Genomic DNA, 17,516 nt, shown 5'->3' with positions numbered 1-17,516 from the left:
GAAATCAAATGTTTTTATTGACCAAGTTACACTTCTCAAAGGGCACCAAATTGGCGGAACGACTCTCGTATCATCATGGAGAGGTCCAGGGGTTACCACATTCTTCTTCATGAAATTATGTGTAGTCTACTCTTGATGTCAAGAGAGGATTTCAAGAAAATGGGCTCAACAAGGAAATCATTTATTGGGTGATGTTTGTTATTTGATCTGGTTATGTTTGTGTAACAAATCAGTAAACAGTGTTGATCACACAAAAAAAGCTATCAGTATCAAAGTTTAGACAATGTGTACGCCGCCATCTTGTCTAATTCAAGCCCTCTCTCATTGATTGAGACAGGTGTCCGTCAAAACGACATGTGGCACTTTGGGATGGACCCACCTCTCAATCGATGAGAGAAGACTTGAAATAGACAAGATTGCGGCGTACACATTGTTGAACTATATAATGGTGCATTTTGTAAAATCAAACGGACCATTAATCATATTATCTGGTGTTACAATCTGTAGCTAAGACCATTGCAGCTTGTGAGCTTACTATAAATTAGGTCTACCTATATTAGAATCACATGTTGTCAATCACCATAGTCTTTAAAACGTGCAAACTTGAACATGATATCTCTCTCTCTTCCCCTTTCCCTCCCTCTCTGCAGGTGCTACAGTTTTCATTTTCCTATTAAAATCCATTGAATACACCTAGGCTGTGTAATAGGCCTATCATATACCTACACAGTACAACAAAGCATAGACTAGATGATACAGTACATGCACATAACGTTTTGTAACAACCAGAGATTGATTCCTGGAGAGACAATTTGAATTAATGTATTTATAGGTAACCGTTGCTATCACAACATAGCAGCACTTAAAATTTCTTCTTCTCTGTGTGTGCGCAAATGTATCCCCATGCCGTTTTAGTCAAATTAACGTCAAGTATATAATTTGTAGCATTTTAACTTACACTTTCCTAGATTTAAATAATTATCCTAACCTGCTAAATTAATTCTCATAATCTGCTGTGTAAATTCTCTACCTGCTACGAAAAATTACATCTGACAATAGCTGTAACCCATCTAGCCCAAATCTGGTCCAACCGCCTGACAACATATTTCACAATCTCAATTGCATCCTACTGGCGTCCTCTCTCCTCGTCCTCGCTTCTTCAAAAAACATTGGATGACAAAGCCAGAGATCCCGCCCATCTGACTTTCTCCTCCAATGGGTTTTGAGAAGGAGGCGAGGAGAGCGGACGCGAGGATTTACCATTGAGATTCTCCCCGTGTCAAACTCAGCCAGTGGTAAAGTCCTATGTTGCATCCTCCTCTTTCTCCTCCTGCTAAAACACATTTAAAACCCGCACTCCACAAGTGAATTCGTCACGCCCTCTCACCAGCTTCTTCACTCGCCTGCCTCTTTGGACCAAAAAGGGATATAACTGCTCGTTAAATCTCTGGAAAATGTATGTATTTAGCTACTGCCGGTGTTTGTTTTGACTTTGAGTGAATTCTCATGTACGCTGAAAAATGCTCGTAGGCCGACACTTTTTTTTATGGATACATTCTGTAGCTTGCAACAGCCTAAATGTTGTTGATATGCATACATGGTTAGGGTTTTATTGACATTTTGGAATAGTCGATGTGGGCTATTGCAAGTCCTTTTTAGATTGCCTTTACGGCTGAATAGAAATGTATATTTCTGCGTTTGTAGGCTGTCTAGTCCTAGGCTACACAAAGCCTAATGGCATGCTGTGATTTTGCTAGGTAGTAGGCTAGCTCCCTAGAACGACAACATAGTCGATGGATTCTTGCGAAGGTGGCTGTCGCTCACTGTACAGGAACATGACATATTTTCCTCGTTGAGCTTCGTGGGTGACTCCGTTTTGAACATGACAAAGTTCTCGTATTACGGAATGTGTCATTTTGAAGATGTGGCTAATGATTTACTGACGACTTGAATATTCATCTCGAACTGTGCAGAGTATTAATGGAATGTGACAAACGAGGTGGAGGTTATAGATCTGCCATCTTGCTGTGCAAAAAAACTATCCGACATTCAAGGACGATGGAAGGACTATTGTATTAAACATGGGCATACAAGGACATGGATTCGTTTTTTTTATAGGAAAATAATAATTGACCTATTGGGATATCAGTTATGGCATGCCCGACATCTTGAGGCTTCAATATTTTGAGTATGATTAGTATTATTAATAGGCCTCCATTTGTTGAGGCCACGCCAGCAAGGCCTGAATATATTTGTATGTCAGATCGTTATGGTAATACTCACATTGGGAGGAAGAAGGTTTGATACACTTTTTTTTTTAAACATTTGTATAATAAGCCATTTTTGAAAAGGTCATGATGAAAGTGGGAATTGTAAGCCCCTTTTAGACGCCTCGTATGATCCGTACAGTACATGATACCAGGGGTGTAACTTTGGTTTTAGAAGTGGGGGGAATTATTATATATAAAATATCTATCCAGTCAATGAACAATCCAAACAGCCTATCTGATGGCTCGGAGGGGTCGGCATGGTCCTAAAGCAGACCGTGGGCTTGTTTTGTATCACATTCCAATTATAACTGGGGGGTGAGGACAAAAATGCACTTTCAGAATGTGGAGGGAGGGAGGGAGAGGAGGGGGGGGACATGTCCCTTGTGAAAGTTGAACCCCTGCATTATACAGACATCTTGGTAGCATTATACATTCACATTTTAGCAGATGCTCTGGATAAGTGTGACTTGCAGTGATTACATACATTTTTTTTTTTGTGGCTACAGGTCCTCTGTGGGAATCAAACTCGCAAACCTGGTATTGCAAGTGCGTACCTTGCTCTTAGCCACAGGGATCTTATTTTATTTATAGTCCTTAGTGTGCTCTAAAATATGGATGTCTAAATTATGAAATAAAACATTTTCACATTAATTTATTCAACATAACAAATAGAACATCTCAAGTACTTGACTTTTTTTTTTTTCATATTAAAATATTTTTACCTTTATTTAACTAGGCAAGTCAGTTAAGAACACATTCTTATTTTCAATGACTGCCTAGGAACAGTGGGTTAACTGCCTGTTCAGGGGCAGAACGACAGATTTGTACCTTGTCAGCTTGGGGATTTGAACTTGCAACCTTTCTGTTACTAGTCCAACGCTCTAACCACTAGGCTACCCTGCCACCCCATTGTTTTAAACAATATACTCTACAAGTATATCACATTTCCAGAGTGTGTTAAATGTCATTAGCACCACCAACACAGGGAATGGGGGGGGAAATGTATTTAAAGGAAACTCCCTCTGCTGGTGATTTGCTGAATGTGCAATCCTAAAGGAGAAACTGTAATATTGTGTGTTCTATTAATGTAGTTGTCTGCAGAATTTCCAATCCTTCCTATATCTACAATATCACTCAAAGGTTTGGACACCTATTTATTCAAGGATTTTTCTTTATTTTGACTTCTATGTTGTAGAATTATTTTTGGTTACTACATGATTCCATATGTTATTTCATAGTTTGTCTTCACTATTATTCTACAATGTAGAAAATGGTACAAATAAAGAGAAACCCTTGAATGAGTAGTTGTGTCAACGTTTGACTGTTACTTTATATAAATCCAGTCGTGCCTTTTTCAAAGTTGGCTATGAATACCAGGCATGGTTTCCTGGGGTTTTAATAGTGTTCTATTTTTTCCGGTACTTGTCTTATCTCCGCTGTATCATCCATGTAATATTAAAAATAAAATAAAAACTTGTCAGATTAGGATGAATAATACCTGTTTTAAGGCTGGACAAAGTTGAATTACAGTTTTAACGGATGCCCCGCCTTTTCTCCACACCCCGCAAAAAAAGTTGGGTGTTATTTTTGGGGGGGGCAATATATGCAGCGCTTTGTCTATAATGCACTGTCCGCTCTCCCTTGAGGCTTCCCAAGTTGATGCGCAAGAGACCAAACAGCCTCAGATCATACATTCAGATCATGTTCGAGCCTCGGATTGAACAGTGAAACACACGTTCACACCTGCAGGCGGCGTGCAGATGTTTAGTTTCTGTCATGGCTGAAGCCAGGACGGCCCTCATTATAAACAGTCGGTTAACTTCTTGGCGCACCCATCCCGTTAGCGGGATCATTTTCGTCAACATCCGCTGAATTGCAGTGCGCCAAATTAAATTACTAAAAATATTTAATTTTCATGAAATCACAACTGCAATATAGCAAAACACAGCTGAGCTTGTTGTTAATCCACCTGGCGTTTCAGATTTCAAAAAAGCTTTACAGCTAAAGCAAACCAAGCGTTTTATGTAAGGACATCTCTCTCAGCAGACAAAACATTACAAACAGCTAGCAGCAAAGTAGATTGGTCAGAAAAGCAATAAAAGGAATTGCTTACCTTTTGATCTTCGGCTGTTTGCACTCACAAGACTCCCAGTTACACAAATGTTCCCTTTGTTCCATAAAGATTATTTTTATATCCAAAATACCTCCATTTGGTTGGTGCGTTTTGTTCAGTAATCCACAGGCTCGAGCAGTCACGACGGGGTAGACAAATTCCAAAGAGTATCCGTAAAGTTCGTAGAAACATGTCAAAAGTTTTTTTTATAATCAATCCTCAGGTTGTTTTTACAATAATCGATAATATTTCGACCGTAGCTTTTTCAATAGGAGAGAGAATTTCTGCTCCAAGCTGTTGCGCATGCAAAACTCTGCTGGCACCCAGCCATCCACTGACGTGATGTGATCATTCACGCTCATTTTTCAGAATAAAAGCCTGAAACTATGTCTAAAGGCTGTTCACACCATGTGGAAGCCATGGGGAAAGGAATCTGGTTGATATCCCTTTAAATGGAGGGAAGGCATGCAATGGAACAAGGAGGTTTCAAAATAAGAGGCACTTCTTAGTTGTATTTTCCTCGGGTTTTCGCCTGCAATATCAGTTCTGTTATACTCACAGACAATATTTTGACAGTTTTGTAAACTTTAGAGTTTTCTATCCTAATCTGACAATTATATGCATATTCTAGCTTCTGGGCCTGAGAAATAGGCAGTTTAATTTGGGTATGTTTTTTTTAATCCAAATATCAAAATACTGCCCCCTACACTCAACAGGTTAAGGTCATTGTTAATGCATCATGTTCAGATCTATTAGAAGCAATTTGAATAGACAAAACAATGTAATTGAACCAATTGACTGACCAGAGATCAGGGCATTCATCAGCAAAGACGCAGTCCAAGCTGACAGTGTTTTGGGCAACCAAAATGATTGATTGAAATTGAAGTGGTGCTTTATGGTGATTTCGTAACTTAAATTTTACCGGTAGTAGTAGGCCAATCGATAACACCAAGACGGAATGCGTTTTGAAGTGGAGCCGCCGAGAACAGCTGGCATGTCCAGCAAAGTACATCGCCAGTGGCACGCACACACTTCGAGCAGATCAGCAGCTCCACAATGATGTGATTGACTGTCTCCAAGGTGGGGGCTTTTCGTGGCAGCCAGACGAGACAATTGAAGGAGGATGCGGTGAGCAAAGTTACTGGGCTCGAATTTAGTCAAGCTTGCTCTATACAGATTGATGCTTCTAATTGGGCATCTTATAAACTACTTTTATTTTGATGATAGGCTATACTCTGGCTGGATTTGTATTTTTTTTCTTATTTTTTTTCCCCCAATGCTACATTTAATTTGGCAGACCTAACTTGATAGAATAGGCCTTGTAGAAAGAGTCAGACAACCTGGTTCGATTCCAGGCTGTATCACAACCGGCTGTGATTGGGAGTCCCATAGTGCGGCGCACAATTGTCCCAGCGTCGTCAGGGTTTGGCCGTCATTGTAAATAAGACCATATGCCAGTGGAAGGGAGGCCAGTAGCAGATGACCCAATTGTGGTTTGACTTATGATTTCCCATTGTAGCCAATTCAGTTGCTGTAATTCCATTTGATTTTTAATCACTAACTAATTGGTAGGTCTACCATTATTGCTGTGAGCTTTCATTATCCTTGCTCATGAGGGAGAGAAATGTGAAAGTATCTTAAAGATATGTGGGTTTTTGACACAGAATTACAAGGCAATATTTTTTACATTTTAAAGAAGTTAATCAATCTCAAACTAAAGATGCACTGTATTTTTAATTATCAGATCTTCAATCAAAACCTAATATTAGATAAAGGAAACAAGTTTATTTAAGTTATGCAACACCCAATTTGCCTGTATGAAAAAGTAATTGCCCCCTTACACTCAATAACTGGTTGTGCCACCTTTAGCTGCAATGACTCCAACCAAATTCTTCCTGTAGGTGTTGTTCAGTGTCTAGTTACTTTGGAGAAGTTTTGCCCCCACTCTTCCATGCATAACTGCTTCAACTCAGCGGATGGCCTGACATTCTCCTGTAGAATTATCTGATACAGAGTAAATGGTTCCTTCTATTAAGGCAAGTTGTCCAGGTCCCGAGGCATCAAAGCATCCCCAAACCATCACACTACCACCACGCTTGACCATTGGTATGAGGTATGTAATGGGACCTATCTTGTCCAAAAAGTTGACTCAAGTTTGCTAAAGAAAAAAGCACCTGGGTGATCATTAAGACTTTTGGAAGTACGTTTTATGAATAGATGAGTCAAAAGTCTTAACTTTTTGGACAACATGGGCCCCATTTATGCCTTGCGAAAGCCAAACACTGCTGGATTTTAAGGAATCTGTGACCAGCAGATGCATATCTGTATTTCCTGTCATGTGAAATCTATAAATTAGGGCCTAATTAATTAATTTATATTGACTGATTTCCTCGTATAAACTTTAACTCAGTAAAATCTTTAATTGTTTGCATGCTGTTTTTGTTCAGTATACATGACAACGATGTGTCTTGAGATTTTCCCCTTCAGTCTTCTGTGAATAGGCAGCCTCTTTGACCCCAGCCATAGGGCCATTTATCCACCCGTTTGTCTAGTATTTTGTTAGCCAATTTCTATAGGCTTGACTGACAAGGTGAACACATTGTGCCAGGCAAAGTCTTCCTGGGCAAGCCTTTAATTCCCCCTCTCTGTCTAGACTTGACAGTTCATGCAGCTTTAGTATTCTGATCATGGAATTCTGAATGCGTCTACACCTGCGTTTTTAAGTGTGTACGGATCCCCTTTTCCCACGCTATATAAAGTTCAGGAGTGGGATCTCTGCTACTTGCTATTTGTAAGCGTTACCAACAGTGAATGTGAAAATGGATTTAAAATGGTTGCCCTCTGCTGGTGATTTGCAGGATGTGCAATGATGCAATCAAAAGGAGGTCTGATTGGTTACATTGCCTACTATGTCAATGTATCGGTATACAATGGGCCATAACTTTAAAACTAGCAGAAATCCCACTCTGAAACTTTGACATGCCTGTAGAGTATATTATGTTCAACATTTTTATATTTTTATATATTCATAAATGTCAAATGTTATTGAAATCAAAATACTACTCATTACAGAGCAAGCAATAAAGGTTCATATGACACCAACTTTTTAATTTGTAGCACCTACAGATGAAACATTATGGAGTCTTAAAGGACACCTGGGTAAGGTCAATGACACATTGCAACTACAATTACATATTTAAGATACATGTCATATGTGAACAAGATTTCCTCCAAAGGACCCTTTATTGATAAAATGGAGTGAAAGTCATGGTGTTCCTGTTGTGAGGAATACCCATATACAGTACCAGTCAAAGGTTTGGACACCTACTCATTCCAGGGATTTTCGTTGGACTATTTTCTACATTGTAAAATAATAGTGAAGACATCACAACTATGCAATAACACATATTGAGTCTTAGACATATTTTAGATTCTTGAGTAATTCAAAAATTTTGGGATAATTTATAAAAGTTTAAAAAACAAATCACATTTTACATAAGTATTCAGACCCTTTACTCAGTACTTTGTTGAAGCACCTTTTGGAAGCAATTTACAGCATTGAGCCTTCTTGGTATTACGCTACAAGCTTGTCTCACCTGTATTTGGAGAGTTTCTCCCATTCTTCTCTCCAGCTCTCAGGTTGGATGGGGAGATTTGCTGACAGCTATTTTCAGGTTGGATGGGGAGCATTGCTGACAGCTATTTTCAGGTTCGATCGGGTTCAAGTCCGGGCTCTGGCTGGGCCACTCAAGGACATTCTGAGACCCGAAGCCAAGCCTGCGTTGTCTTGGCTGTGTGCTTAGGGTTGTTGTCCTCTTGGAAGTTGAACCTTCGCCCCAGTCTGAGGTCCTGAGCAGGTTTTCATGAAGGATTTCTCTCTCTCGCTCTGTGCTGCCACCACCATGCTTCACCGTAGGGATGGTGCCAGGTATCTTCCAGACGTGACAATTGGCATTCAGGACAAATAATTAAATTTTGGTTTCATCAGACCAGAGACTCTTGTTTCTCATGGTCTGAGAGTCTGTATAACGTAACAAATTGTGGAAAAAGTCAAGGGGTCTGAATACTTTCCGAAGGCACTGTATCCTTCGTTGTCATAAGATTAAAATATTAACACTTATCAGAGGGTGCACTGTTTTCATATTTAAGAATTGCAATAACATACACACATCTGGGTCATGCTGCTCATCATAGGGCTATGTTAAGCCAACTAGTCACATTGTCATGTAAAACTGTAGTAGAACAAGTGTCGTTAGCTGAACTTCTATTCAGGTGAAATTGTAAGAACACCATTGCTTGAGCTTTCTGACTGTCCTGCCTCTGGACTCCAGTATAATGTTTAGCTGCTGATGGAGGATTCAGGCTACTGGTGGCAAACAATTCTAACTCCTCACATTTTTATTTGTTGATTTGTTAACAACCGGTGTAGGACGGGTGTACAATAACAGTGAAGTGCTTACTTAGTCTGCGTCTGTTCTTTAGGAGGTGTTACAAATACTGTTTGAGGAGTTTGCGAGCCATAGTAACTGCGTATCACATGGACAAGCTTGGATATTTGCGAACAGAGCAACTCTCCCACTGACGTCACTTATCTCGCAAGTTTGTGTGTGTGTGTGTGTGTGTGCGCTCCTCAGCAAATGGAGGGGGCAGTGCGTTTTGTGGCTTGAATTTAGGCTCGGGGGGGCCTAAAGATGGGGTAGGAGGGAGGATTAGGGTGACTGTCAGACCCTTTTTTGGGGGGGGCAGTTACTAGGATATTGGTTTTGACTCTGTCTTGAGTGTGTAAATAAATTAAATGCAGTAGTGTTTGATTGGCTTAAGAAATAGATTCCTTGGCCTGGATTTCCAGACACAGATTAAGCCTATGCCTGGACTAAAGAGCGTGCTCAATGGTGAATGTCAATTAGATTGCTTTTCACAAAAGCAAAGGCATGATGACCTTTCACCCAAATTTCACACTCTCATCTTGGTTTTCATTACTACCCCTCAGTAGACAAACCTTGATAACTAGACTGAAGGTTAAACTCTATCTCCCTCCCTCCAGCGTTGTGAATCATGTCGTCTGTGATGCAGAAGTTGCTCACCCCCGTGGCCAGCGGCCCCGCGGAGCCCCCCAGGAACAAGGTGACCGTGGTGGGGGTGGGCATGGTGGGTATGGCCTGTGCCGTCAGCGTCCTCCTCAGGGTAAGTCTAACTATATCACCGTCTTACTGCTACTTTACTGCTATTGCTTTATTAGTACTAGCTTACTCTTGAGTTTACCTCTACTATTGTGATGCCAACAAATGGTTACTACTCAGTTATTATGTAGGCTAGTTGTAATTGTGGATTTTACCATGTCATTTCTAATTAAATACCAGGTATTCATATCCTTCCTCTCCTTCTGGCCTTTCGCCTCCTCTCCACCCTACCTTCACCCTCTTTCCTGTAGGACTTGGCTGATGAGCTGGCTCTGGTTGACGTGATGGAGGATAAGCTGAAGGGAGAGATGATGGACCTGCAGCACGGGAGCCTCTTCCTAAAGACGTCTAAGATAGTCGCTGACAAAGGTAAGTGTGTATGCCACTGGAGTGGCTCAGAGCTAAAATGGCAGAATATTTATGTAGTTTTGCAATTGAACATGTAATGCAGCCTGTTTTGAACCGAGTGGCCTCATCAGGGTAAGGTTTTGATTACCATTTTTAGATTTTTATTTTATTTTTTACCCCTGCTAAATGTGAAATTGAAAAATGATACGTAATTCAATTGCTCTTTCCCGATCTCTGTCCAGATTATGCCGTAACGGCTAACTCCCGCATCGTGGTTGTGTCCGCTGGCGTGCGTCAGCAGGAGGGAGAGAGCAGGCTCAACCTGGTCCAGAGGAACGTCAACATCTTTAAACACATCATCCCACAGATTGTCAAACACTCCCCCAACTGCACCCTTATTGTGGTGTCCAACCCAGGTACACACACAAACAATCGGGTGCACACACAAACAATCAGGTACACACAGACATTTTTTTTAAACACAAAATTGCCTCATTCTCCCCTAGATTGTGTTGTCCCAACATTCCACCCTTATCAACTACTACAGTATTACACCATTCCACATTACAAGATAGGGTGGTCACTGTGACAAATTTGGTGACAGGGATGGGCAGTCATTCATTAACATTGTCAAAGATAAGTGTGTGTGTGACCCTATCCCCGTTTTTTTCCCTACCCCCTAGTGGACGTGCTGACCTATGTGACGTGGAAGTTGAGCGGATTGCCCAAACACCGTGTCATCGGCAGCGGCACCAACCTGGACTCCGCCCGCTTCCGTTTCCTGATGGCTGAGCGCCTGGGCATCCATGCCTCCAGTTTCAACGGATGGGTGCTGGGAGAACATGGCGATACCAGTGGTGGGGATGATGGGGATAGTGTTGACGTCAGTGGCGTGTGTACTTCAGTGGGAATCTGAGCTTGTGTGTGTAAACGTCTTGTCACATCTAGTAAGCCACAAGGCTGTTGGTAGATTTAAAGGCTTTAAATGAATCCCACGAAAGTACTTGTTTTGGCATGGATTTTTACATCACTCTGCACATCCAATTGTCTCTGTCAGAAAGAATGTGTTATGAATGAGTTGAGTCTGCTGTTTTAAATAGGAAATTCTAATATATCTGTTTAAATGAACGAGTAAATATCTGAGTCGCTCCCTGTGTGTGCTAGTCCCTGTGTGGAGCGGTGTCAATGTGGCTGGAGTCAACTTGCAGAAGCTGAACCCAGAGTTTGGCCTTGACGGAGACAAGGAGGACTGGAAGGCCACCCACAAGGCAGTGGTCGACAGGTAACTACCCTGAACTTACCCCCAGCTCCATCTAGTCTAAATATGTGGCTCTGGTAAAAAATAGTAGAGGCCCTAGGGAGCTGCCCTGCTGTACACCACACTTTAGATGTTTGACATTAGAGAAGCTTCCATTAAAGAAAGCTCCGACTCCACAATATGGCAGAGGTTAAAAAGCCATAAAACACGTTTTTTTTTATTCAACATGTTATGGTCAATAATATCAAAGGCTGCACTGAAAATGTCAGTCATTTGTGTCAGTGTAGTACATGTTGAGTGCCCTTCACTATAAGCATGCTGAAAGTATGTTACTTTGTTTGCAGAGAAATGGCCAACACCCTTTTTTCCCCCTAACAGTTTGCTAAGAGCTGGCAAATAGCTGATACGTCTGCTGTTAGAACCAGTAAAGGCCGCTTTACCTCTCATACAGGTTCCTCTCATTGCGAGAGAGACCTGTTCAAGATGGCAGCAGTCAGATGTTGACTGACGGTGACTGTTTTGTGTGCTCCTCCAGTGCCTACGAGGTGATCAAGCTGAAGGGGTACACTAACTGGGCCATCGGCCTGAGTGTGGCTGATCTCACTGAGAGCATCATCAAGAACATGAGCAGGATCCACCCTGTCTCCACCATGGTCAAGGTGACGGGATAACACACACAGTCACACATTATCCACATGCGGAAATGTAAACACACACACGAGAATAAAAACGCCCATTTCTATGTGATTATAACTGACGGTTGTGTTTTGTTTCCCCAGGACATGTATGGTATTGGCGAGGAGGTGTTCCTGTCCCTGCCATGTGTGCTGAACAGCAACGGAGTGGGCAGCGTGATCAATATGACCCTGACCGACGCTGAGGTGGGACAGCTGAAGAAAAGCGCAGACACACTCTGGGGCATCCAGAAGGACCTCAAGGACATCTAGACACACATCTACCCTCCCTTTTCCGTTCCCGATGCAGTCAAACACAGACCTAGTTCCAACCGTCCTCCGATCTACTGGATCCATCTCCCTTTCATCTTAATCTACTGGTATACTCTTCCTTTCACCCCCCTTTCCTTTTGTAGGATTAGGTTGCTGTGTTTCCATGCTAGGTACTGTGTGAACCAGTATGACTGTATGCACCCTCATTGGATTCATGTGTTGAAGCTATTGTACTACGATCAAAAAAAATGTTGGTTTTATCCTCCGTTTGCACTGTCTTGAAGCACTGTTCTGTTCACTTCCTGTAGTGAGCGCAGAAACACAGACCCTGTAACTCAGTCCTCCTGAGGGGAGCAGTGGTGTTGGTTATTGTGTGAGGAGAGATGTTCAGTCTTTCTTTCTGGCAATCAATGTCAGAGGGAGAGAGGGCAGAGGTGGAATCAATCGAAACGGTCTACTTTATTTTGACTTACTGTAACACCCATGTTGATTGTGTAATGAATGATGACGACAACCAATTAAAACTTAATAAATATTTGAACCTTACGATGCCTGTTGTGTCTAAAGACGTAAATGTTTCTCTGTAAAAACAGGGCTACACAATGCCTCCCTGTGGTTAGATATTGCTACTACATAATCTGACATTTTTCAAGATGAGTTAAGTGGAGAAGGAAATCCAGATCCCTGGCCATGCTTTTATTCACATAAACCATCAAATTAATTTGGACGGTTATTGACATTTTCAACAAAGAAACATTCTGTTAAATAGCCAACACTACTACATGCCTTTTACATTGCTTTTCTTCCCCAACCAACAAATGAAGGCCCTGTCAACTGTTTAGTGGTACTGACAGCTGGTTATTTTTGATTTATTATCTGTTATTTTACCAGGTAAGTTGACTGAGAACACGTTCTCATTTGCAGCAACAACCTGGGGAATAGTTACAGGGGAGAGAAGGGGATGAATAAACCAATTGTAAACTGGGGATTATTAGGTGACCGTGATGGTTTGAGGGCCAGATTGTGAATTTAGCCAGGACACTGGGGTTAACACCCCTACGATACGTGCCATGGGCTCTGTAATGACCTCTGAGAGTCAGGACACCCGTTTACCGTCACATCCGAAAGACAATGCTACACAGGGCAGTGGGGCATTGGGATATTTTTTTTTAGACCAGTGGAAAGAGTGCTTCCTACTGGCCCTCCAACACCACTGCCAGCAGCATCTGGTCTCCCATCCAGGAACTGACCAGGACCAACCCTGCTTAGCTTCAGAAGCAAGCCAGCAGTGGTATGCAGGGTGGTATGCTGCTGGCTCAAGACAATTACACTACATGTCCAAAAGTATGTGGACACCCCTTCAAATTTAGCAACTCATTTTTAGGGGTGTCCACACATTTTAGTGTAATTGTCTTGAATCATCATGTTGCTGAAAGGTGTATAAAATTGAGCACGCAGCCATGCAATCTCCATAGACAAACATTGGGAGAATGGCCCGTACTGAAACGCTCAATGACTTTCAACGTGGCACCATCATAGAATTCCACCTTTCCAACTAGTCAGTTGGTCAAATGTTTGCCTAGTGGTAACAAAGGCTCCGCCGTGAGGTGGTAAGCGAAACTCCCTACCGAGATTCAAACTGTCTCTGGAGGCAATGTCCGCGTAAGAACTGTTCGTCGGGAGCTTCATGAAATGGGTTCCCGTGGCCGAGCAGCCGCACACAAGCCTAATCCCCATGAGCAATACCAAGTGTCTGCTGGAGTGGTGTAAATCTTGCCACCATTGGACACTGGAGCAGCGGAAATGCGTTCTATGGAGTGAGGAATCACGCTTCACCATCTGGTAGTCTGACGGACGATTCTGGGTTTGGCGGATGCCAGGAGAACACTACCTGCCCCAATGCATAGTGCCAACTAAAGTTTGGTGGAGGAGAAATAGTGGTCTGGGTCTGTTCTTCATGGTTTGGGCTAGGCCCATTAGTTCCAGTGAAGGGAAATCTTAACCCCACAGCATTCCAGACAATTCTGTGCTTCCAACTTTTTGGCAACAGTTTTGGGAAGGCTCATTTCTCTTTCAGCATGACAATGCCCCCGTGCACAAAGCGAGGTCCATATGTAACAGTATAGACTTTACGTCCGTCCCCTCGCCCCGACCTGGGCGCGAACCAGGGACGCTCTGCTCATGTCAACAGTCACCCTCGAAGCATCGTTACCCATCGCTCCACAAAAGCCGTGGCCCTTGCAGAGCAAGGGGAACCACTACTTCAAGGTCTCAGAGCAAGTGACGTCACCGATTGAAACGCCACTAGTGCGCACCACGCTAACTAACTAGCCATTTCACATCGGCTACACATACATAAATGGTTTGTTAAGATCGGTGTGGAAGAACTTGAATGGCCTGCACAGAGCCCTGACCTCAACCCCATCAAACACCTTTGGGATGAATTGTAAAGCCGACTGTAAGAAAGGCCTAATCGCCCAACATCAGTGCCTGACCTCACTAATGCTCTTGTGACTGAATGGAAGAAATTCCCCGCAGCAATGTTTCACCATCTAGTGGAAAGCCATCCCAGAAGAGTGGAGGCTGTTATGGCAGCAAAGGATGGACCAACTCCATATTCATGCCCATGATTTTGGAATGAGATGTTCAATGACCAGGTGTCCACATACTTTTGCTAATGTGGTGCACTTTTGGCCATTTAGTGTATTTTTTCTGATCGGTTGTTACAAGGTGTAATAATTACATCACACAATACATGTACAAAACTTTTATTTAGCAGACTTGTATTTCCCAAACCCAACTTACAAGTAGACAATATGACACACACATTCTTTACCTCATGAGTGACGCGCTATAACGTTGCTGCTATAACTGCTACAACATTAAGAAATTGTTGTTTAAATATTGGTTCCTTCTTGGGAAGAGAAAATGCGTGTCAATTTAGACAGGAACTTCTAGTTCTCGGAGGTAGAGTAGTATAGGCAACAGTTTGCTTGTCCTGGATCTTATGAGGTTGTCCTTGGATGGGTCAAATTTATCGCGCTTTCCAAATCGGAGCCCAAACGGGTTGACGTTGAATTTGCTGGTCCGAGTTAAACGATGTTTGCAGATCATTTGTTGCTGGTCTTCATCACCCTCTTTCAAAAGGTAACAAAGGTTCGCATCGCCAGGTAAATTCGGACTGACAATCTCGCTTCTCATCACCACAGAGTGCCCCACTTGCACCTTAGCAGGTGTTTGTCCTGAGAAAAAAAGAGAGAGCATCAAATTATAAAATCGAATTTTCTTAGCTTATTACTTTTGGATATTACAACGTTTGGCTCGGGACATTATGAGAAGAAAATGAACCTATGAGAAATCCAAAAGTAATTAGAATATATCAAATCAAGAAATTACCTGGGATATCCGTCCACCCAAATCCATGCGTTGGAGTTCCCCATGTTCCATACTGGCGAGTTATTGCACAAACAAGGAAAAATGCCAGCATTCTCATTTTGTCAAAATCCAAGTGACGCAGAAAGAAACGATATGTTATCTAGACTAAGCTGTCTTTCTTTGATGCATGACGTGTAATTCGGTGCCTTTTATATTTCCCTCTGTATGCCCCGGATTGTTAGGAGCGAGATGACAGCGAATGAGTCGCGTTCGCAGCGCTGTCCACTGTTTAGTGGTGCTGAAATGAATAGTTCATTACGTTCTAGGAAATGTTGACAACCGCGCCAAGGGATGTCTTTTCTCTGAAAATATGACCGTCAGATGTGGTTATTGTAGAATTGATGCAGTTTGCTAAAGTGCATGAGGGGATTGAGGGATAGGAAAAGAGTATGTGTTATGCGTTTGGCTAAAGTAAAAAAATGTATACATCCATACACTGCAAAAATTAAAATCAAAGTAAAATTAAATATCTTAAATCAAGGCAATATATGCTTGTTTTTTTTCTGACAAGATATTTCTTCTGATCAGCCAGTTTTTATGTTGGAGCATTTAACCTGTTTCAAGCTTTTTTGTCCTTAATTATCTTGATAAGATGACATAACTTGATACTGGGATTGTATTACTGGTTCTGAGTAACGTAATGCTCGAAACTAGAATTACCAGAAATATAAAGCTGTTTCATCAACACTGAAAAGTACAAAACTGCTTTGTCAAAGTCCGAATTTCTTATTTCAAGCATCTTATCATTTTCATCTCTTCACATATTAAGAACAGATAATGACCAAATGGAATTCACTGTTTTATTGTTAATCTTACACACAGCAATCATGCAGACAAAATACAGTACAGAACAAAGACAGTACACTTTTCATATCTGGGGAACACACTATGAGTCATTTGAACTGTTGTACAATTCTATTACATCCCCAAGATGGTATTTGACTTGTACATAAGTTTGGCTCTTGTTGCTAATTGTGTAATGAGAGGTCAAATCAACCAGCTTTTCAGCATCCACTAACTCAGTGGCCTGTGCAAGGTGTGGGACCTCAACTTGATAAGCCATGACGTTTCTATCAAAGTGTATAGTTTGAAAAGGTTGATATTCCAAACAATAAAGCCTAGAATCAACAAGAAATATGTTTTTGACCAGTCCAAATTCTGGCATATTACCATTCAGTACTTTGGCAAAGATCATGGACTCCTGAGTTATGTATTTATTAGTATTTATTACAAGCCATTTGACTGATACAGCATGGTTTACTTCATTGAAACCTAGGAAGCCTCAATATTCCACGTAAATATTGTAGATCTTTAACCTCTGATACAGGTCCCATCTCCCTTTCATTTGAAAGAATTGGGTGCATTGAACTGTCAACATTTTGGCAGCTTTCATATATTTGGTTCTGATTGATCAAAGACTTGCAAATATTTTTTAAATTGAGCTTGGAAGCCCATTTAAAGAAACAATATTTGGACTCAAACCGCATATACATATGTCTAACCATTGGACCCAATGATTTTATCTGCGATGGCAAATGTATCATATAATGCTGTTTGGGTGTAACATTGTGGTCTGGAAAAAGCTCCTTCCAATGTTTCAAATGATTTTCAATGAGTAACTTCAACCTAGACACAGTCACAATGGAAAGAACAGGTGCAAATACTACCTGTACAATCTCGATTAGCTCAATTATCAGTTGTATATATGCATTGACTTCCAAACTCTCCAAAACAAATGGCAATATCGTTAGCAGGACAAGCATTTGCCCAGACGACTGTTTTAGTTTACCATCACTTGACGTTAATGTACGAAACAGAAATTGGGGATGGCCGATCTCTAACATCCAGAGGGGAATAAGGGAAACCAAGAATAGCAGAATTCACTGAGTCCAGATCAATCTGTCCTGACACAACAAGATGATTCAAAACACATTTGATTTCCAATGGGGCTATGCCCTCCAGAAT

The 17,516-nt window shown here is 41.6% G+C and overlaps 1 protein-coding gene across 1 annotated transcript; it reads left to right on the top strand.

Moving 5' to 3' along the window:
* The first annotated feature begins 1,303 nt into the window (after positions 1 to 1,303).
* On the top strand, positions 1,304 to 12,662 carry LOC112216795 (L-lactate dehydrogenase B chain). The gene is made up of 8 exons (XM_024376871.2): positions 1,304 to 1,456; positions 9,428 to 9,567; positions 9,815 to 9,932; positions 10,154 to 10,327; positions 10,595 to 10,768; positions 11,076 to 11,193; positions 11,705 to 11,828; positions 11,949 to 12,662. The coding sequence occupies exons 2-8, from the start codon at positions 9,439 to 9,441 to the stop codon at positions 12,114 to 12,116; spliced, it is 1,005 nt and encodes a 334-aa protein (XP_024232639.1). The 5' UTR covers positions 1,304 to 1,456; positions 9,428 to 9,438; the 3' UTR covers positions 12,117 to 12,662.
* The last annotated feature ends 4,854 nt before the right edge of the window (positions 12,663 to 17,516 follow it).

This window comes from Oncorhynchus tshawytscha, linkage group LG17 (assembly GCF_018296145.1).
Source record: "Oncorhynchus tshawytscha isolate Ot180627B linkage group LG17, Otsh_v2.0, whole genome shotgun sequence".
NCBI lineage: Eukaryota > Metazoa > Chordata > Actinopteri > Salmoniformes > Salmonidae > Oncorhynchus > Oncorhynchus tshawytscha.
Note: the sequence above shows the minus strand (reverse complement) of the source record. Positions and strands in the feature narration are given on the sequence as shown.